Source organism: Colias philodice, chromosome 20 (assembly GCF_061535455.1).
Source record: "Colias philodice isolate Cphi_HAF_F1 chromosome 20, ilColPhil1 Martin Lab GWU primary, whole genome shotgun sequence".
Taxonomy (NCBI): domain Eukaryota; kingdom Metazoa; phylum Arthropoda; class Insecta; order Lepidoptera; family Pieridae; genus Colias; species Colias philodice.
The window spans coordinates 6,070,116-6,094,881 of record NC_143105.1 but is presented as its reverse complement, the minus strand read 5'-3'; the positions used below and the strand labels follow the sequence as shown (position 1 = coordinate 6,094,881).

Sequence of the window (24,766 nt, the reverse complement as noted above, 5' to 3'; positions counted from 1 at the left end):
TGGACATATTTATAAATATAGTTAATGAATTATCTCATGTCCATGCCTTTATAATATTTTAATTCCTAACCCAAAGCTCTTTACAGAGCTTTTTACGTATTTAAAAGCACAACAGTGTGATCTGGTTAACAACTATTGATAGCACAACCGTTTCTAGGCGTATTTATAGACCGAGACCTATTCAGGCGGATTTAATTGCTATAAAATTAAATAAACACCACAAAATACGTATCCACTTAAAGTAAAACATTGTTTTCTTCACTAGCTTTCACAATTATCTTACGCAATGTCTACGGTGCACCATGAAATCGAGGGCAAGTGGACCTTCTTATGCTAATCGGCAATTACCACAAAAGAAATGGTCCTCACGAACGAATCTAAGCTCTGGTCGTGCTATGCCTTTTCGGGTTTAGTATTTTAGTATAAACAAGACTATTGTTCGTCAGCTTTTCGCGTAATTATAGATACGGGAATTGCGGGAATAGCGTCGTTTAGGTTGGAGAGGTTGTTAATTAATAAGTTAATGATAGCTTATTTTGTTGATAAAGATGCTGAAAATATAGTCATAAAACATGTTATGCCCGCCCTGATAAAATTAAGATTTTATACGGTTTAGAATTTTTATAATAGTGTGTAGGGTATTGATGATTGTTCCTTTAACTCCTCGAGGAGCATAGGGCCTCAGTAAACTTTTTCCAGTCACGTCGATTTTGGGCTTTTGCTTTGACTTCTTGCCACGACAGGCCGGTTTTATTTAGTTCAGCAACCACGGATCTCCTCCACGATGCAGGGGGACGACCTTTTCTTCTACGACTATTCGGGGGCGTCCAGTCTAAAGCTGTTTTTGCTATATTTTGTTCCGGCCTCCTAAGGCAGTGTCCTATCCACCCCCACTTCCTGGAGCAGATTTGTTGGTCTTATAGGTTGCTGATTGGTTATTTTCCAGAGTTCTTCATTGGAAATTGTGTAGGGTATTACACATACCTTAAGATATCTAAAGACATAAAGTATTCTAATATTGATCTGTTTTGTTCAATGCCACTATACTAAATACTATACAGAACGACCTATTCCAAAGAAAATATACTTACACGGAATTATATAATCATAGTTAGCAGAAATATTGAAAACATTGAAAATGTTTATAAATAAACTGTGAAGTTAAAACTTTAATTCTAGATACTAATAATGTAACTAAATGTCCCGAATTCAGATACCTACCTAGACTTAAAAAGTAAAGAAACATACGACGTAAGATTTTCTCGTAGTACTCAACTAACTGCCAAGATATCAAACAAACAGGATGCAATTATAAAAGAAAGTAACACCAGACGTGAGAATATATCCGAACTAACAATTCGATACTCCAATCCGCATAGAAACAGATTTATCCAACAAGGCCGGTGGTTAGCTAAATTGAGATGTTCGTTAGTCCAGTAATGTTATGTATCTAGTCAATCTGTCCGGTGGTTCAGCGCCCACCTCTGATTGGTCGGTTCATGTCGCACCGGTTTTTGAGGCAATTAAGTCGGGTGAGGATTGGTGACGTCATAGCAGATCTCGAGTATAGGACATAGGTGATATGGAAAAATTGTGGTTATCGTATTTGGTATTGCAGGCTCTGCGGCTTGTATCGTGTTCAACTCGTTTTGATGGCATTATTTAATATCTATTGTTAATAAGTATAAACATTCCAATTTCAAAAATAATAAGGATTGTTTATAATAAAGAAAAGAAAAGAGATTCTCTATTTGAAAGCTCTACATTTTCATGTAATGCTATTTATAAAGCCGAATATAAAGTAAACTGTAAGTTATTCCAAGAACTTAACCAAGAATGCTTCTTTTTTACCATCCTTACAAATGTACCCTCATAAACCAAGGAAAGGTTTAAAGGTAGAATTTATAAGACATTATATTTATGTCAGATAAATTACACTTATACATACATTGTCGTCATTGTATTATAAAACATAAACAATAAAGCATTTCTAATAAATTATCACATTAAACAAGGACGTGATTAATTAACAAAATCTACATAAATGAATAACTAATTTACAACAGAGCTTAAAACCTGCATCTGTCTATAATAATTAAAACTATCAACGTTCAAAAGTATTTATGTTCTATAACCACAGACTGCGTTGATCGATTTTTAATGAACCTGTCCCTTAATAGAGCGTCTAATCGAATTAAATAATAATTTTCATGGCCATATAGAGACTATAAAACTCATCAAATGAAAGAAAATAAACGAATCGTCAATTCTTCAATAGCTCGCTAACAGATGGATGGGTGGTACTTAGAATTGATTAGCAGTACTCGAATGCGTTTCAAAACGATCGCCGGTCAGCCCTTATTAATTATCATAACGATTACGTGGAGATACATGTTTAGGGTTGCCGCTTTTCAGTTTTTTGTATATGTGTGCTGAAAACGTCAATTATTTAAGTTAATATGTGAGATTTGTGTTTGAGTTTGCTTGTTTTTATAAAATGTTCAATGTATGAAGTAGCTATAAATATTATATGACTGAGATACTATTAAAGAATATTTAAGCGAGCTTTTAAACTCCAAAATAAAACCTTAGTTTTTCTTGCGTATGGTCACCCTATTCTTTATAGTAATTTTATTTTAATACCTACACTATTATCATTAGATTTGTTACTATTTTATTGTGTTGTTAAGTATTTCTTTTCGGTAGGTACGTGTGTTGTTTGTGCGTACGATGTTCAATAATATTTTTATTAACTTCAAACAAGTTCAGTAGGTACTATTAGGTATCGTAAAACTTAAAAAATTTTAGCAACGACTATACATATTACTCGACTAGCTACGCCCCGCGGTTGCACCCGTATGGCTCCGCTTCTGTTGGTCTTAGCGTGACGATATATAATCTTCCTCGATAAATGGGTTATCTAACAGCGAAATAATTTTTCAAATCGGACCAGTAGTTCCTGAGATTAGGGCGTTCAAACAAACAAACAAACTCTTCAGCTTTATAATATTAGTATAGATTTAAATGTAACAATCCTTCCTCCTTTATAGGCAGTTATTTCAAAATGTCCCACGTGAAGAACATTACATTAATTACCCACGTACACATCCTCATGTCGTCAATTTGTGAAACCGCGAGAGGCGTCACAGGACCCTCGCATTAGAATCAGTTAGGGATTCGTGAGCGCGATTTGTATAGACTTTGACTAATCTCTGCTACGAGCCAGCTATTATATTTGTATTAGAGGTTTGTTTATATCTCTTTTTTTTTTTTTTTTTTTGTGTGGTGTCTCTCAATGTTAGCCAGAAGGGCTTCTACATTTTAACGCGGACGCGGGGGTGAACTGAAGGTTCACCCTGGTAGCGACATGCACAAGGGCGTCCCCCCTTGACGGGGACCACGAACCTCGGCTTGAGCTGTCGCTTGAGTGGAGGAGGCCAGAAGGGCCCTAATCGGACGGGATTATATCTCTTGGAAATGCGGTATGCGAAAATTTTGTTGCTTTATGATTGTTACTGGTACATTGTTTATAGATTGATAATTTATAATTCAAGTGACGCGGGTTTATATTGTGTAGCGAGACATAGTTAAGATGTTTTGTAACACATTTTTATAACACTTTAATGTTAATGCTATAATTGGTTCAGCTACGTAAAAATGTTTAATACGTGTATCAAAAAATGTATGACGTAAAGAAATAGTAATACATTGCATCTAGAATGCGTTTACACATGTAGTATCTGTAGATGTGATTTATTAGATTATTATATTCGCAAAACAAAATCCTAAATAATCGAACCATTTAATATTACCACACATATAGTAAATAAGAATTTACTAATAAACATGCTTCTATAAAATTAAAATTATCATTCAATGCTCATCAAGTTCTATCTAGAGATTACATTTGCTATGCTAATCGACGCTAGAATTCTTGATAATCTGTGCATATTTAAGCGGCAACAAAAATAGCTCGGGCTTATCAATATTCTAATCCATCCTCCAGAAACCCTTTTGAGATAGTTTAGAAAGTGTAAATCCCCTTATACACCGTGGCGGGCCCATTAGAGGTTGAAATTATTCGATATCTTATCGATATAATCGCGTGGCTCGCCTGCTTATTGTTTATCGTTGCCTAGGCCGCCGTCGAGAAAGTATCGATAGATTGAATCGATTAATTATGAACGATGTTTGTCTCGTAAGTGCATGGAACGACATCGATTTTGTAACAATGATGAGGAATTTCGCTGGCGGCTGCTTTAGTATTGATTTGATTTGGAGATATTAATGGCTAATGTCAAATATCATGCATGATTAACCAGGCAGAGTAATTACAAAAGGTCAACAATATCTCATATTACAATTTTCCGTATTTAGGTCATAGATTGTAGCTTTTAAAAATGCTGTTATGAACCAATATCCCATGATTGCAATGTGCCCCCAGTAAATACAAGTGGTATTTTATGCTTAAAGTGCGTATTTGTAGTGACGTATATATATTATGCTAATTGAATAAATAGTATCAATAATCTCAAATCTTTTTATTTTAGTTTAAGTTTCGATATTAAAACATACATTCATATAAAAGCTCTTTCAAAAATCACAAAGCTCAACATCAGGCGAGATTGTGGTTATGCGCTTCCCTATTGACAATAAAAAAAATCTTTTATCAAATTATAATATCTCACTACGTACAGACATTATCTACAATAATACCAAACGGAAATAACTCAAATACTAAACCAATGAGTCGAAATATGTATTAAAAATTCGCACTTTCAATTACGAGAAACGACCAATAGCATGAAAGTTATGTAATGCGGTTAATGAGGTATGACAAGAATGTATTTGATTACCGAGTCTTTGGTATATACCATATAACTGTTATTGCTTTAATCCGCATACCAATAACTTAGAATCTTTAGTTAATAATTAATTCATTTTCATTAGTTTGAAGATAAATTACGATACCTATTTGTTAGGTGATTATATAGGGAACGTCTAACAGTTTCCGTCTGAATAATTTTACTGCTTCTGGTAATTAAAAAAGTACATTTTAATTAAGGATTGTTTTGTTACTAAATAAGTTACAACAGCACCCGATACACGATCTTCCTGTTAGGAATTATGGACAACCATTGTAGAGCGCGTTGATGTCGTTTATATTTATGTAAAGCTTATCTGTTATCACGAATCACAATAGGGACGGATAATGAAAGAAATATTTTATTTTTATTAGTGCTGAATTGAAATGTATTCAAATTTTTAATTTTGGAAATTTGTTCCCAAAATAAAAACATAAAAACAAACAATGGTTCTTTTATTCACATAAATAGTACTACGATAAAAGCTATAACTACTATAAATATAATAAATCGAAACACTATTACTAAATAGAAACTAGAAATTAATAACTTTAGGTATAAAATTAATTTGCTTTTATGTAATAATATACAATATTCCATATATTCACAATTCGTAACAAATCCACAGCAATAGCAATGTACTGAAAGCCAATAACGATGTGTATCATACTGGGTCGCTTCAAATTATCGATTGTTCGCTTTGCTTATCTCTTATCGACTCCATATATTATTATTTATGGACAGAGAAACCATAGAGCCGTATAGCGATCGAATTACTGATATATAAACACGTATTTTGTTAATTTTATAGGCAAATAATAGCATGGCATAGCTCTATTATTTCATAATGCTAACTAAATAATAATGATATAAACAATGATAACACTAATAGCGAATTTTAATTTCATACCTTTCACACTACATTGTAGTAAATTACTTACATTTTAACACACAAATTGAACTCGTTCTTTAAATAAATTGTAAAATTTTAAAAACACTTTTTTTACTTTGGATGTGTCATTTGTCAATGACCCATTTGTTTACAAACTAAACCTTTAAGCTATTACACACACAGCTAATTCTTTACCACATCAATCTTACATTTCAAATAGAATTATCGACGCTCGTGTGGACATACCTTTACGAATGGTATTTCCTCGGAATGGTACCATTTCTTTAGAACATTATCTTTGTATTAACTGTTTTATGAACAGAACCCGTGTGGGTGTGTAATCTTCTAAATGACAATATGATATATATGAATGTTATAGTTTCTAGCATTGTTGAGCTTTCTATACAACTGTTAGAAAGTAATGACTTGAATGACTAAAATGGTTATGCTGATTGCTCATATGATCTCTTTTTTGCACATGTATAAGATTGAATTTTTTTGTTTATACGAATTTTGAATGTCAATCAAGGCAACATTTAATATTTGTTTAAATACTGTATACTTCAAATATAAACTGCAGTAAAAAGTTTTTAATGCACCTCACCAAGGATGATTATTATGTTGATTTAATATAAGTATCTGTGTGTTAATACAATGTTTGGAATACTTATACAAATTGTATTTATTTTTGTTACAGTTTTCAAACGCTTCGACATCACTCAACAACCCAGTACGGGACCAAACTTCGGATTTTCAAAGGTAAGAATTCCGCATCATTGTTATTTGTTAATCAGACATTGTTTATATTTAACAATTGTTTCATTATAAATTCGATTCCCACGCTACGAAAACAACGAAGAATTATTATCTTCTGTCACTCTCTGTTATACGGGATATACGTATTATAGAAAGAGACAAATAAAAGAGTTATTTCAATTTAAGTAAACTACATATTAAACAGGCGTGGTTAACAGCAACCAGTTATTAACATCGGTTCTGTAATTTTGTATTCTGTTTTGTGAGGGGTGATTTTTCTTCACCAATCATTTGGAGGTGGGCTATTTTTCAAATTAGAAACACAGCAAAATTAGTTTTAATATTCAGTGAGGATGGAACAAGATAATATTTTATAATTCTTAATACGTAAATTCGTCATATTTTAATTCACAGCAAGAGCACTGTTTTTAAAATGTCTTTTATGTTTCGATTAAACCAAATACGTTTAAAACGTATTTGGTCATATTAATTATTATTACTCCTAAAATTTTAATAGATTTTTTGTTAGGTTTAATAAATTACTCTCATTTCATTTGCAAATAACATTGTATTTGTAGACTAAATTTACCAATTCACATTTGCAAAATGCACAAAATGGGAAACAACCTGATTAAACATCAAATAAATTTTTAATTCCAACAACCATAAACACCACTTTATAACCACTAAATCTGTCGCTCAGTAAATTACACAGGATTGTCTTGGAACAGTTTGTTAGAGCGAATATAACACAATTGAATATCACAGTGAATCTAGTTCTAGTTAAATTGGAGTAAATAATAAATTAAACTGTGTATACTGTGTAGTGTCAAATGGGGATTTCATAACACCGGGTGTAACTGTTGGAGATTTAACGCACAAATGCGTTGCAAAACTGTGCCCTTTCTGTTGTATAGACGTGGATTTAGTTCGAGAATATTTTCTATAATTTGAAAACTTTTTACAGTAATATGGATAATGAAAATATGAAATATTTAAGATTTAACATTATCTAGTAATGAAAACTCTTGACATAGACTGTCAATTATTTTAAATTTAACAAAATTTTGTTATCTAACACTGTGTAGAGTCTTTTCACACTTTTATTTCTGTTTAGATATTTATAAATTATAATGAAATGGTGATCATTAATACCTGCATAGGATAGCCTTGAAAACGTCTTTCTGTTTTACATTATTGCATTGCACAAGAATTACAAACCTCTATCGGTTGGGTATTTTCTTTCATTAAGAACTATTCGAACTAACATACAATTAGCACTCTAAAATTAGTTAGTTCTATGGTCAGTAAGATCCTCGTAGCGATTGTGTTATAGTGATTCAAATATACTACGAAAACACTTGAATCTAGCACGCTATGTATCGCCTTTAAAATATCTTTCACTGGGTATAAATACCCTATGTTTATTCAATTTTACTCTGATATACATATTAATGCTAAGATTGTTTATAAGTTTGAAGTACTTCTCTATAATTTAAAAAATCTTTTTCTCTTAACGAAAAGAAAAAAGTTAAAAAAGTTCGGTTACAATTTCCCCGAACTGGCAAAGGTCTAGAAATTGATGATTTAAAAATACCATTATTATTTAGATGCCTGTAATACGAATCAATACACAAAATAACATTTATATCGTTTCTAAATAGCGTCAATTCCGAAACAATATAACTGTAATATACCATTGTACTCGTATTTCCTAACACCTTTATAGGTGAAGTGCACACGAGTATCAATTCAACTTTGACACATTCTAACCTTTATGATATCCGTGTACACCAACCTTTAGACCGGTTTTCGTATGAACGAATTTGACTCGTATGTTTTTTGTCGGCAGGCTCTCAACGGTTTTCTAATGATGATGACTCAGAATGGGAAACTCCTCTATATATCTGATAACGCAGCTGAATATCTGGGGCATTCTATGGTATGTATTGTTTTATAATGTTTTTGGTGTTTTTGTGAAAATTGTCATTTTGAATGAGTTTTATGCATGCTGATATGTAGATATTTATTTATAGCAACTGTTTTACGTGCTAATTACCATTTATTATGTTAGTTACAAAGAGTCATTATGGGATCATCGTGAAATATTACATTTATGTACAATCATTATGATTATCAAGACAAGCAACGAAACAATCAAGATCTTTCATTTTTATGTATTCATATATTTTGCGTTTATTGCTCAGCATACAAAGGCATCAAACAAATATATAATACCATAGTACCGTTCAAAATTATAATTCAGACACCAAATAATAGTGCAAAATCTAGGAGCTACGGTAAATAATTCTTGTATCCGGCTCTAGTAAAAAACTCTTGAAAGACACCGCAATGGTAAAGGAAATAAATTATAGTTAAGTAATAATTTATCAAGATCGCGGCTATAAATCATAATTTGAACATATTGACTCGCTATCATTAGAGGCTTCAATGGTAGCTTCGCGCGGTTGCTACAATTATACCACACAAGTTGTGTTTAGAGAAAACTGCACAACTTACGCTAATAGTATTGATTTATTGGTAATACAGAAGTGGTGGAAAATGAAGCGATTTTATTGTTAAGTGCAATTTACAATACCAACATACCTACATTAAGATATCTTGTACTACACGTATAGCTATGTAATGAAATCTTAGATACTAGAGACGGTAATTTCTTTATCAAAATATAAGAATATAGGGAACTAAATCTTAGCCATAATTTGACATTTATTTCGTGTAGACATTTGTGCTAAAATAATGAATACATCATACACATCATACCACAGAATAATAACTAGTAACTATCGTTACTTCTATCAAAAGTTACACACATATTTCTATTGCTCAAAAAATCAAATAACAAAACTCTACAAACACCGTTCTCAAAACCTGGCTTAAAATTGTCAAAAAAGAGCATCATTTTTAAGCATCGATGAAAAGTTACAAGTAAAATAAAGCGTCTGCAAGCGGCAAACAATAAAAGGTATGATTAATTTACCGACATGAGCTAACGAGAAACCGTTTCGGGTCACTTTCCGACCTACCGGCGCGCGGTAACAATTGATTGTAAAATAAATTGTTTTTGTTCGATATTTTTAGCCGATGTTGTAGATCTTTATAGTTTAATAACAATTATAATCATTATCATTAATGGCAATACTTTATTTATTTAAATATTATTACTTAATACTTATCAGCTCCACGAGCCAGGGTGTTTAAATATTGTACGAGATGGTCGAATAAGTGATTTATCTTTATAATTAGGGTTCATTATTAAATATACAACGTGTATTTAATTCATGCAAGTAGTGAAACTATACACAATTCTATGAAAAAGTCTAAAAATAAAAAAACTTTCATGTGAATATTTCTAGTCTCGTAACCAAATCAAAAAAGTTTAACAATTTCAATTATTTAATCATCTTAAGCCCGAATATTTATTACCCCACAATAGCATAGCATAAACAAAAGCTGCATTTTTCTTCAGCAATCTGATTCCTTACGTCTTGACGATTCAATTCAATGTTGTGACTTGTGATAGCTACAGCATGGCTACAGCTGGTTGTCAGATGTCATCTGATAAAAATGTCCAATCAAAATGATGTTGCTTCAGCTGATATCTGAGCTGTATCTTTATCGCATTGAAATAGTACTTTAGTTGTTTGAGGAATTTTAAAGGCTTTCGCGCATTGTAGTGCTTATTTTATACTTTGTTGTATGGAGATTTTCCGAATCTCACTATATAAGATTCGTAGTTGGTCAGAACTTTGATCGGATCAGGCCTATTGCATAGATATATTATTTATTTTATTGTACAGACAAACCATGCATATAACACAATAAATCTCACAATGCTATCTTATTATTTTAAAGTAAATCAGAAAATGCAAAAAGTCAATTTCCATTTGTGGCAAAGGTTAAAGTGAATCTAAATATCTAATCTCAAGTTTTTCGCTAACTCGATGTCATTACAACAAAATAAATTTCATAAACGTCATGGAATTGAGCAAAGCATTTGAAACTATTCGGAGTCCATCAGAATCCCATAACTCAACTATCTCCATTATTCCCACGATCCCGTTCTTATAAGGCCTGTAATAATGATCAGTATCGATCATTACGTGTAAAACATATTTTGTACTCTTTTCGAATACTTTAAGGTTTATTTTAGATCAGCGATGTCCAAAGTATAGGCAATATTTATTGTTATTCCGCAATTAAGATTAATGATAAGATTTTAGAGTAAGTACTTAATCCAAATGTCTAGTTAGAACCGGAGCAGCCTTAATACGGTGTTTAAAGAACAAAATTAGTATGTGGGTGGATCGTATTAGAAATTACTTTAATCATCTCGTATCATAATTGTTTTCGCGTTGGTTTGATCATACATTACGATGTAAATTCATGAGATGTGATTACCAATGATATAGATTTCTAATCATAGGGCTGTACCGCTAAAATATAGAAAGGTTTTAGAACGTTGCATTTATGTAATGCTAATTATCGGTAGGTACAAGTGATCTAGTTTATTAATTAGGAGCAATACCGATTTGTAAGAGATAGACCCCCTTGCGAGATAGAGCCTGCATAATTATGAGCTGGTGATTTCAAACTCAATATTTTAATATTTACGCTCTATATATTTATCTCATTTAAAATATGTATATGTAATCCAAAAGTACAATAATTCAAAAATTTGTTTATAAGCATTATGCGAAATTTCAAAGCGTTCAATGAAACAGTACCCAGTATGTCTTTGATATTTGTGAAACCGTATATTATTTTTCATACATATTTTCTCCCTATAATACCGCAACAATTTAAGCATTCGCATTACTCATTTCAAACCACACACGTAGTAATTTCACAAACAATGAACTTCACAGTTCAACAAAACAATAAGATAATCCCATACAATAGTCTTTCGTCGCTTGTCTTACCTATTTATTGATATAAAACATTAATGCACCCACCACTATATCTTGATCCGCTAATTTCCTCCGTACTCCTCCTCATTGCCTATAAAAAGGTCTAAAGAAGGGGAAAAGGAAGATCATGTGATAGTGGTTTTGTCAATTGGCAAAGGAAGTGCCTGAGGCTAAGAACTGTTGTTGCTTGGTTGTTAAACATTGAAAGCTAAACGTATGAACAATTGTTCAAGTGCTTATTCAATTGAGATATAAATTCGCATAAGGACTAGATAATAGGTGTTGTCTGCGGCTAATTTTGTTAAGGAAATTAAAATCCCTGAAACTGTGGAATTTAAATAAACTAATAATACCTAATTAATTACTTGTCTCATATCTCTTTGTTTGTGTTATAAAAAAAAACTTCGATAGGAACTCTGGTTAAAGCTGGGCACAGTGAGTCTAAGAACTTATACCTATGCAGTTCCTGAAAAAGTCATCTTCAACATTTTCCTAACGCTTTCCAAAAGTCGAAACAGTAGATATGAATTTAACCTTGTAAATCGAATGAAATTTCACTTTTATAAAATTCATACAAAGACCGCATTTTACATATAAATCATGTCATATAGAACGAATAGATCAAATAATTATTATAAATTAGTATATCATAAATCAAGCTGTAGTATTCATTTGTAACACAATTACATTAAGCGCTTTCGTTAACATCATTAATCTATATACCCGGAGGCTTGTTTGTTCGTCTGTACATGCTGTTACAAGAGCAAAGGGCTGTACACTTTATGATTTTGTTATTAACAGTGATATTCATTATGTATAAGTCGCTATGGAATGATTGATGGCAGATCATGTTTAAGGTAGTATTAATTAGGTAATGTTCAATGAATAGAACAGTCTTTGAAGCAAAATTCCTTGCAATGAAATTATACTTTTTGGTGGTGTTATTTACATATTATTTGGAATACATATGAATATTGAACATATGTATTAGAATTTAGAACAAATCAAAACGAACTTTCTATGTAACAGCACAACAGCTTATACTCTATGTAATGAAAAAGATCTCTTTTGGTTCATTAATTTCACATTTTACTGCATCTTCATCAACTTCAACAACAAGAATTTTTCAAGTAGTTTACGTCAAATTAATTTATGTATTCTATCATCCTACTCAACAGACAACAATGCTGTGATTATCAATGTATACATTTTTATAACTACGTAGGTACTTATATCTAGCATAGTCGCGATCTAGGTGGGCCCGTTGAATTATCTCCCCATCAAAGTATTTCAAACAGAGCTCTTCTTAGTATTTCGATATTTTCAATTGATTCTATTATGCTTCATTCTCAATGGTCAAACCGTTAGGTCGACTGATTGACCGATACAAATTATTGTAGCACTTCGATTGTTTAAAACAATGAGTTGTTTTTAACCTGCATTTATTCCAATAGAACTTGCATACTAAAAACAATAACAACATTACTATTAATTCATTTAACTGCTATAGGAGTTAGGCGTTAAAAATAAGCTTTATAGGTACAATAGTTCAGTTTAAACAAATATTTACGCCGCGTTCATGTAAACGTACAGGCGAATGCAAGCGAGTTAACAAACTATAATTAAATAAATCCGTCTGTATAATATCATAATAATGTTCAGTTGAGCGTAAAGCTGCGACCCCCTGCGAGCGCGTGGGCGACCACAATTATGTCTTAACGCGAATCTTTGCGACAGGTGGGCGGGGCCAGGCGACGCGCCTCACAGGGCAACCATTTATGTTTTTATAAACATATTAATGATTTGGTCTTTGGTGTGGTTAGTGGTTAAGAAAGCTGTCGGACAACGTGTGACTGTGACATATTTTGTCTTGTGTTGATAGATAATATATAGATCATATTTACTCGATATAGAATCTACATCTCTATAGGTATTATAAAATACTTCTTGAATTGATAATGATTGATTTAATTAAGTAGGTATTATACCGTTGCATGATGTTTATGCTAGTAGTGATGTTTTATGCCAGGAGTACCTTGTAGGTTTTAGATTACCATTCAAAGACTTTGGTATTCACTCACTCAAAGATCTTTCACATGATACCTATAACTTTTGAAATTTCATATTAGAAACTAGATTTTATCGATGAACGATAAAAAAACATGGATATGCTTCATTTTCCATTGTACATACTTAGGTTTTTAAATTGTTATAATTTTAAATGACATGAAATTTATCTAAACTTTAGTTTCCAAAATGTAGGTATTACTTAATCCATAAAACCGTGAAGGGCTAACCCTAGTAAATTAAGTACATGGTAGAAACATCAAAGTTGAGGGAAACCTCATCCTACTCTCCAAGCTATGATTTAATTAAACGCAATAAAGCCGACTTAGGTTAATTGAAATTTGTTTAATATGAAAACAAAGAAAATTAAAATACAATTTTATTAACCCTGTCTGACCTACACACAAGCTGCACTCAACTGCAAGACTTCGTAATTATATGGCTGCTTCTTTTAGAATATTATTATTGTTAAAAAGCTTGTTTTAATTCTTATTGTTTAGACATACAGAATTATTGAAGTGAAACTTCTTGCGCGTTGAGAGCGTCACGTCCATGGCGTTAGGCGACGATTTTGGTACCTTTGAATCTTGCCAAAGAAGTTTCACTTCTGACACGTGTGCTCGGCACACACGCCCTTTTTTCTTAGTAGGTATATAAAATATTAAGAAACCGTAGAGTTATATTTTAATTGCGCCTGACACTTTGCCGATCTTTGGAATGTGATGTTATCGACGCGAAAGAATGTCAAATACAATTTATGTTATTTGAAAAGCTCGATTGTGCAGAAATGAAATGTTAGGCACTACTAGCATTTAATATAATGAAAATATTATAGGACATTAATATTATAGGAAATATTATATATATAAGTAATCCTTGTTTCACGAAATAATAAGCTGTTTAAATTCCTGTAATGTATGATTTATCTACGTAAAGCAGTAATTGTAGGTGTATTTATCGGTGAAAGTACAAATAAAACCGTGTTTCATTAATGCATCTAAATCTTATTATTTCCATAGGTATTTGAAGTTATTTGACGGTATGCAGGCTTAGGTTTTGTTACAGCGAAGCTTTTACAAGAATCAGGGTTCGATTACGTCCACGTACAAGAAATACTAAGATGTCATTAGATTCTTAACATTGTTATAAATCCATAGGACTTACATGACATAAGTGTGAAACTACTGACCAACAACCATATACATTAATCTAAGTAAAAATCTACTATATTAATCTATTCTGTAGTTTTTGAGTGTCCAATTAAATCCTACAAACTAACTTACATTTATAACATACGAAGAATATCAGCAAGTCGAACAGTCACGTACCTATTAACAATTACATAATGTCTTTTTTATCTAGGAGGACCTCCTAATCCACGGGGACAGTGTGTACGACGTGATCGACAAGCAGGACCAGCAGTCAGTGAGATCAGAACTATCGAGGGCTCCTACAGACGGGGAGGACAGAGTCTTCCTTTGTCGCATGAACGTCGCGAGAAACGCACGCCGACAAATGCGGTTTGGTGATCAAAAGGTAATTACAGGTTATGGTTATATGAAAAAGGATGCTAGGAAAATAAACTTTAAGTTTTTGGAATGATGGTTCAAACGCTAGGATAAGAAACTCCAATTTTTGTATAAAATTTACTTAATTATAAATTAATTTACTTAATTATTATGTTTAATTTAGGTAATTGAATGTGTATTAAAAAAATAAAATTAATGCATTTCATCAAGATTATGTATTAGAGCAGTAGAGCTTCTGTTAGTAGAGAACCAACGTAAATTACATATATTTTAAAAATAAAAGGTAAAATTAAATTATATGAAGGCAAAATATATTGGAAAAACTTGAATAATTTACTAATCATTTTCGGTCTTGTCTTTGAACTATTCATTTTGAAATTAATTTTTTGCAATCGAAGTATGAGTTACAAGTGAAAGCAAATGTTGGAGTAATTTAATAAAATCAATCAATGTGTATCAAAATGATGGAACGTAATATCTGAGTAAAAAAATTAAAAGCATTTTTGAATGTTAATTAAAACATTAAAATTATATAACGGTATCTAAATTAAGCGTAATTTCTTAAAGCAATTATATACGCTGTCAGTCACGCTGTCTGTACGTTTCAATTTTTATACATATAGTTCATATATTATGTTTTAACTACATTCCTACATTCCTCATTCAATATATTTTTGTATAGAGAGTAATGTAGTTGATGTTACAAACAGGATCTACAAATGTAATTCTAAATTAAAATAAAACACGTTGTTTATGTGACTAAAGTATTTATTTTGAAATAAGACATATCAACGAGAATTTTTATTTTTATCAAGTTAGGTATCAATTAGTATAAATATAATCAGTAGGATTGCAATCAATAACAATATTGGGTAAAATACTATCGGTTTAAAAAACTTCACAATGACCATATTTGTGCCAAAAAAATTAACACTCAATTGAAGTATCTCTTTAATTCAATACATACTTAATTGGCCCACAACACTGCAATAAAAACAAGCACAGCTAAAATCAATATTTTGAAATACGATGATGCGTCTCAATTAACAAGTTTACTTTCAAAACATTTAAGTGCCCATAAAAATAATCGTGCGTACATTTTTTTAAACCATTTACCATTACGTGTTTCAATTAATAGTTCTTTACCTCAATTAAGACTCATCTGATCCGATCATTACCTACATGTTTGAACTGAGATTTCACTTTTAAATGAATTATAACTTTTGAGAGCGCATCTGGGTATTATATTTATCCTCTCGTTATTTTATTATGTAACGGTTATAGTAGTAATTGTGAGACATTTTGCTTTCTTCAAATTTGCATAAATGGTAGAGCATACAATCTAATACATATATGGATTCACTTAACTACTATATTATATTATTATACTTAGCTAGCAGTCCGTTTTAGACTAATTATTAATTTCGTGAATTTTGAAAAATTTTAGAAGTCCAATTTTTACCAACATAAGAATTTGTTATAACATGGGGTAACTAAAACTATATTAGTGATAGTTCTTAAATGAATAATGATGTTTGATTTAGTTCTATAAATACTATAAAACGGAACAGAAAATTTAGCAATTAAGATGGAATAATAAAATAAATTTGAATATCTACTCATCTACTCCATGTCTCGAGTTCCATTATCCATAATCGTCTATAATATTTCGTCAATTACAATATGAGACACAGAAAACATCCCAACATCATAATAATCTAAAACTTAACTCTAAAGTTATTGGATAAACGTTTGCAATAACACTACACACAATAAAAAACAAAGAACATCGTAGAATGACAAACACAAGCCATCCACAGCTTTATTGTGAGCAATTAATTTTGTCTTGCACGTGCTTCTGCGAGCTTTCACGATATATTCGCTATGAGCTAAAACTTCATGGCTTTGGAATATTGCTTATATTTATAATGTATATTGTCTATATATTATATGCAAAGAATATTGTGGACTTCTCAAACACTTTAAGGTTTATATAGTTTAAGGGTGTTTGACATCTTTTTACCCGACTGCTCCAGGAGATTATTGTCTTCCAGTTTATTAGTTTTCACGCTCTGTAGCGTAATAATTTACTGAGTTTTCGTAACAATTTCCATATTACTAAAACATTGGTAATGACATAAAATGTTGGTATAATTCATAGTTCATCATACGCAATAATACCTAAATTATGCTTTTAGGTAAACACATTCATAAAAAGGAGTCGATTAGCAAATAAAACGCCCACAATGATTAAATGCAATAACTTACCCAAGAACTACTAAAACATTGGTCTATTTGTATAAGTAATGTAACAGTTATGGTTTATAGCTGTTTATTTAGAATTACAGCCAAGTAGGCTCAATATTGCGTATGATAACGATATTCAGAATAATATAACGTTTATAAATACGTGTCGTAATATGTATCAATCAATGTACATTACTGTAAAGATTGCAGTGTTTTTGAATAACATTTCGAAATACGACGATACGCCCGTGCGTAAAATGAGCTATTTAGGCTGTAATATACTTCGTTAGAATTACGACATTTACGTAGAGATTTCGTATAGTCTTTTACATTAAAGTATTTGTTTCCTTTCAAAGCTTACATTTTTCATATTGTAGACTTTGACTTGATAAGTTTGAATATCTGCAGACGTGCTTTGTCGTCTTACAGTATTTAAAAAAAACTATTGATATACCACCAACCAATTTTTTTAATAATATTGTTTCTGTGAAGAAGAGAGGACATTTCAGTTCATTTAAAGTGATTTAAAATAAATTTAAAAATCCCATCTTGGTAAAAACACATACAATACGGTATTCGTGATAATACAGGACTACTGTCTAATCTTTAGTAACAGTCACAATTGAACATCAATACAGAGTCGTACACAAAATCACATACAATAAAACTAATTCCGATACGAGTAAGCTTGTTGTACAGTTAAAGGGTGCTATTAGCGCTTAACCATTTACCTGTTGCTGATGAAGTTAAAGCACTAATGAGGCTTATCACGAGATGACACCGCCGATGTCTGCTTGTTAGGGATGGGACGAGTGCGTCTTTCCGTCCGTTTATTTTGGTCCAGAGTTACTTGTGATTGTTTACGTTTCATTTTTGAACGGGATAATTAATTGTAATGCGGATTTGTAGCAATTGTATTGTATATAGTAGCTATTGTATTTTTTGAGAGCATTGTTTGGTAACTTTTTCTTCTTGACGCAGTTTCTGCTAATTTAAAATAGGATGTAAAAATTGTTTCTCTGGAATTAAAACTGCGTCCTGGTATAAATCTATACTAATATTATAAAGCTGAAGAGTTTGTTTGTTTGTTTGTTTGTTTGAACGCACTAATCTCGGGAACTACTGCTCCGATTTGAAAAATTCTTTCGGTGTTAGATAGCCCATTTATCGAGGAAGGTTATAGGCTATATTTCATCACGCTACGGGCAACAGGAGTGGAGCCACGGGGGTGAAACCGCGCGGAGCAGCTAGTATTTCATAAAGTAGATACCTTATTCTTGAAGAGGAAAATCATCGTATTTCAAAGTGGCAAGCTGCAAATGATTTCTATGAAACGCTTAAAGGTTAACAGATATTTATCGTTATAAATTTAGGCAAGAGTACAATGCAATCTGTTCGAATTCTGTTTGAATATTGAATAATACTTCTTACGAATATAATAGATTTAAATTCGATGTATTTATTATAAAAAAAATACCGCGTAAATTTGTATTAGGTAAATAAATGTAATAAGTAGGTCCTTTATTTTATTGCAAATAGTATCTCCATTATATTATTCAACTGCAACATACCGCTACTAGATAAAATAAATACATCAACTCAGCGCATCATTATTTCGTCACAGCAATTTTCTTCTATCACCTATCGATTTAGTCTTACAAAATATGATACATTACGCTATATTAACTAAATTGCAACTATCACTATCGCAAAAACTCAATTCAACTATCATTAACATCTTAAATATTATGTTAAATGGTGTATAAGCAAGGCATCATTTATGTTTAGCAAGTCGCTAGAATTAAGCTTCTCTATTTAGCTAAATCGTTTCTCTTTGATGCAACTATGTAATTCGTAATACTTATGAGACTTATATTCACGCCTAATGCATGCTTGTATTATAATGTTGAGATAGAGTTGAATACAGGATCGTTCTGTTAACATATAATATGTTCATACAATATAAGTTATCCAAACGCTGTGAACCTTGTCATAAATTTTCCTAATGATTCAAGTTAAGTTCGAAATAATATGTATGTGATAATTTTTTTAACTGATCTTTCTAATTGTTTAACCCGATTTTTTTTGTAATTTCGAGGTTCCACTTTTTTGTAAAAATGAGGTTGGGAATTGGTAATTGCAAATCAGAACCTTCAAGAGTAAGTGCTAGATAAATCCTAGTCTTCCTGCGTTATTCATGTGAGAAAAAAGAAATATAATATGCATTTGTATGAGTAATAATATAAATTATAAGTTGTGTAATATCTATGAGTAATTCTCATAATTAGACAACATGATCACGTAATACGTCAAATGACACCATTCCCTCATCAATTACCAACCAAATTAAACCAAGCGTACAAACGCATCCATCGATCACAATAGGTATCATATACAATCAACATTTGCACTTTAAAAAATAACCGAAATTAGTATGTATTACGTCGCATTAAGAGTCATAAAACATATCATTTGTTAAGAGAATGATCCATTTCTATGTGGCATATAAGTCTAATCGAAGAACATTCCAACACACAAAACATCGCTAACCATCATTATACAATGACAAAAGAAACTGGTGCAACTGCTTCAAATGTAAGACCGATTGTAAAGTCAGCATGACACAACATATTTATATCTTATCATCTATATTAAATCATTTAACTCGAGATTTAAACGGGGATCAGGGCACTCCGACTTGGTCTATGAAAAGATGTATTAAATAGAATTTTTAAGCGCTACATTAAATTTGCCGTTGTTTGACTTTTTCTGTTAAGAAATCTCGCGTATAGTCTGCAAAAAAATTATCAATAGATTAATAATTAATTATTAATAGATTTATATGTTTTGTGTAAGTTATTTAATGTTTTTTATAAGATTAGATAATATAAATATAAAGTTGCTTGACATTAAAGTACCTACTTATTCCCTAGTTTCAAACATTTAATGCTAGGTAGATTTGTAGGTATGTACATTGTACACCATAGGTTAATATTTGTTGCAATAGCGCATAGACAATGCTGCCAACAGTAGTAACAAAACAAAACTCATTATAGAGTCAAATACAGATACTCTACATACCCATATAGTAAACAGTTCTATATTCCATTGCGAACAGTACATCGATTGGTTCCAATATACTAATATTATTCCATATTATAATAACGGCTCGGTCTCAGCAAAACATTCCTTTGCAATACATTGCGGTACGTATATTGTTACGTGTGGATCCGAACTGCGTCTCTTGCACAATTATGAGCCAAATCATATATGGTCTACATATTATGATAAATAGAATATCTATTTCATGTTACTGAGAACATAATTATGTATATATATTTTAGGAAACTCTACATAGAGAGCATGTTTAAGACATGATTATAATACAAATTATCTAGTAATATCTAAGAGTAATATACATCCGGGGTGGGTAACATGTAACATTCAATTCTCAAATTTTTCGAATAACATCAATACAAATTTCCTTTGTTTGACCAAATGAGTAAAATTGAATAACAATAAATTAAATTGTATGCCTTAGACATAAATTTCGAGTACAGTAAAACAACGAAATCAATGCGACTGAAAGAACTTTCAATTTAGAATAAGTTATCTCACATCTTTGCCATTTTAAATAAATAAACAATCAAGTAGAATGCAGCAAGTCCTTACAAATGTTTGTACAAGCAAGATGCAATACAGTTTGCAATATTAACTGGATAGTTAGACCCGTCATCACTTTTTATGTAGCGTAATGGACCATTCAAAAGTATTTAGTCAAATTGACAATGTTGTGAATGTGGAAATCTTTATTGGAGTAATGGCTGATAGTTCTTGGTTGTATTTTTTAAGTTAAAATTGTATTTATTTTTTGTTGTTTGTATAATAAATAATGGTGTGTTTTGTTGCGTTATTATATCAATTTTTAATTACAGGTTCCATACTTTTCAGCCCCAATTATTGCATTTATGAGATACATAATAATATGTATATAAAAATTTCTTTGTATTAAAGTTTTAAAGAAATAATTTGATTGGAATGTATTCATATTATACTCTATGTACGCCTTCTCATAACATTAAAGTTAATATGGTAGGTATACCATAATTATAAGTACTTAATTTTTCATTTCCAAGTTCATTTTTCCAATCAAAACATTGCAAATATTATGCAAATAATTATCAATCGTGGTTTGTTAAAAACACTTTTAATCTATTATTCGCTTACTTAAAAATAAACGGCCATGTCCCATAAATATCTAAACAATCACGCCTCTTAAGACGCGTCATATTCAATCATATCATACACGGTTAAACAAAATAAAATTTCACAACCTCACCTTCGATATCGACCTTTATAATTAAAGAAGATGCTATTACCTTACTTTATAGATACCTCTAATTATATATATTTGGTGTTTTCTACGCGTAGTGACGAAATGCTATCCGTAGTCATTATTTGAATTAATATACCTACGTGCGGTTCAAGAGTGTAGGTACGTAATGATCAATTTTTATAGCATCCGTGAGAACACGAACAAATGATATGTCTCCGTATTGAAACTTTTGATCAATGGGCTAATTTACGGGTTATTTCAAATCGTATGTAATTAACATCGATTTGAAAGCGATTCATGCAATATCGATTTAACGTGAATAATTGGATTGTAGTACTCGCAATTAGTTAAGCGAAATTTATGTATTATTATTGAATACATAATAAATAATGATAATTTGGTAGAAGCCAGAAGGCAGTAATTTAGTTGCAGTTAAACTACGATATTTAAAATGTCCGCATAGAATTAAGAAATATGCTCTGAAATAGTCTTATTTTTTATCGATAGAAATAACAAGTTCATTTCCCTTGTTTGTCTATAAAATTAACATAAATCTACCGAGCAATAACCAATTTTAATTGCTTATTAAATGCAGATGAAAAACAAGTTTGAAAACTTGCGTACTTATTTTAATGTATGCAGTGTTGTTATTAAAAATACTTGGAATATCGGATATTAAAATAGTGTAATCTATACTCACATATATATTTGCATTCGGCATGTTTTATTTGCTGCAGCGTTTACGATTGAAGTTATATATCTTATATAATAAACCTACCGTTATATTATTAATACCTGAATATACCATTACTGGTTGTGATAATGAGATCAATTAAAATTATAACTTAAATGCATTGCGACCATGTATTTCGTAATTACAGGATAGTAGCTCTATTTGTAGTTTATAAATATGATCTTAATTGCTAATCCTTACTTAATATTATAAATGCGAAAGTAACTCTGTCTGTCTGTTACTCAATCACGCCTAAACTACTGAACCAATTTGCCTGAAATTTGGTATGGAGATATTTTGATACCCGAGAAAGGACATAGGATACCTTTTATTGCAAAATATGTACCACGGGCGAAGCCGGGGCGGACCACTAGTATAAAATAAGTAAACTTCTAGACAAGTCACAAGTGTTGATATTCGATTAATAAGTTTCTCGCCTATTGAGCTGCATTGGAGAGATGCATTTGTTTCACTGATCTACGTAAAGAATATGCAAGCTTTGTGTAGAGCGAATTTTTGTCACCACTGAAAATTTTATTTAGTTTATTTACGTCATCACACCAACTATATAAACAATGTTACAATGAGCTTGTACAAGACATACCTAATTACACTCCTTTTTTCGCGTAAAACAAAAATAAAAAATCAAATCCCTAACATGAATTAATATTTTAACCATTCAAAATACCTGAAAGTTCAGTAGGTAAATAGTCTATTAAACAGCTTTCACTTTATGAGGTATCCAATGAACAGAATACTAAAGTAAAACTAAAATTCACGCGTTTGCAAGCGTGCCAGGTTATTTAAATTAAGCCGCAGCAAAAACAGTGTGGCGTCGTTAGGGTAAGCCGAGATGCATTTATTTATGAAATGTAAATTTAACTGATTGTAATAACAAAACTGCGAGCCTCCGTACTCTATATTAAGATGTATTATTTGCATATTGTATATTGAGAATGTGTGACCGTTTCAATACGTTTGTTTTTTGCTTTGTCAATCTGTACATCTAGACTTGTGGTAGTGATTTTATTTATCTTATAGTGAACTTTGTAATACAACGTTTTATATCTGTTTCAATAAACATACTAAACGGAGATTTTTTATGTTAGTCTCCACGAAGAATTGAACGCTACAACCTCCGCAACAAAAAGCTCAAAGCTCAGGCTTTAACCATACAAACGGGATTTATAGCTATCAAATGCTATATATATCACATATAATTGTTATACATAATTATACAGTCTAAACGCATAATTTTAGAAAAAAAATCAAAAACAAAAACACTTAAAATACCGTCCAAAAGTCGATAAACGCTCTAAAACCTAGACCGGCCATTAACCCTTCGAGACTCGTGTGATAGACACAGCTACACTTTGTATAAGTTTCGTGACGCGAAGTGAGTCAGTCTGCGTGCCATGCGCGTGCGCAGCTTGCCCGAATTCACACAAACAACACGAAGTCATTGCTTTTCCGTTTTGTGTATATCCATGTAGAGTTAGAAAATAATATTATAAAATTATACATTTAAAATTGACATATTATAGAAATTAGTCTGTTTTAAGGCTCTATCTGAAGCAGAATAAAAGATTTATTTACTAAAATTATTGACATACTGTCTGCCAACATATTCATCATGTTTTTGATAATTTCTAACTATTTCGAAGTATGTAATTTAAAGGCTTTTTGATAGAGCAAAACTCAGTAACAATCGTCAGTCATATCAATCGAGACTTCTATGCTACTAACTTCGCCCAATTTAATAATACATATTACAGGTTTATACCCCGTCTCCTGGCCTATCGAATACGAAGCCCTAACGGGCCTACCTCACCCGTTACGAAGGAACATGTAAAAATCAATCTGACAGTAGTGACGTAACAACTCGTGACTACGCCAAGCCGAGCGTGACTCTTTTGACCACACTTTTATATTCAAAGTTATATTTTATTGTTTTAACATTGATACCACGTCTAAGTTGTTACTATACTACGTTTGGGTGAAGAATATGTTACGTTTGGACGTTGTGTTTACTTATACTTTTGGAATATTTTTATTGAATGACTGCTTACTGCTTATCATATACATTTTTTTACAGAGGGAAATTAGCAGAAATTTCACTTTGGTCGTTGTAAGGGCAAGAAGAAAAGTATTATGATACACAAATAAGATCAATCGTGTACTTATAGTCAGAATATTTTTACTTTATTCGTGTTTATTATGTATCTCTATAATTTATAAATATGCACATTAATGTTAATTAATTTTGCTATTACATATTAGAATCTCATTTAAATGTAGTCTAAAGATAACTGTTAGAATTGACATCTTAATGTACTGGCAGGACCATTATTCATTGAACCTCGAAATTACGTGGATGTTTAGAAAACGCCAAAATCAGAGTAACATGACA

General features: G+C 31.3%; 1 protein-coding gene across 1 annotated transcript in view; it reads left to right on the top strand.

Annotated features, from left to right (window-relative positions):
- LOC149479497 (PAS domain-containing protein cky-1-like) overlaps positions 1-24,766 on the top strand; it is a 93,892-nt gene that overhangs the window by 45,274 nt on the left and 23,852 nt on the right. Inside the window, exons 4-6 of the mRNA XM_089708072.1 lie at positions 6,455-6,516; positions 8,366-8,455; positions 14,874-15,047. Of these exons, the coding sequence (XP_089564198.1) occupies positions 6,455-6,516; positions 8,366-8,455; positions 14,874-15,047 (326 nt within the window). The remainder of the gene's footprint in view (positions 1-6,454; positions 6,517-8,365; positions 8,456-14,873; positions 15,048-24,766) is intronic.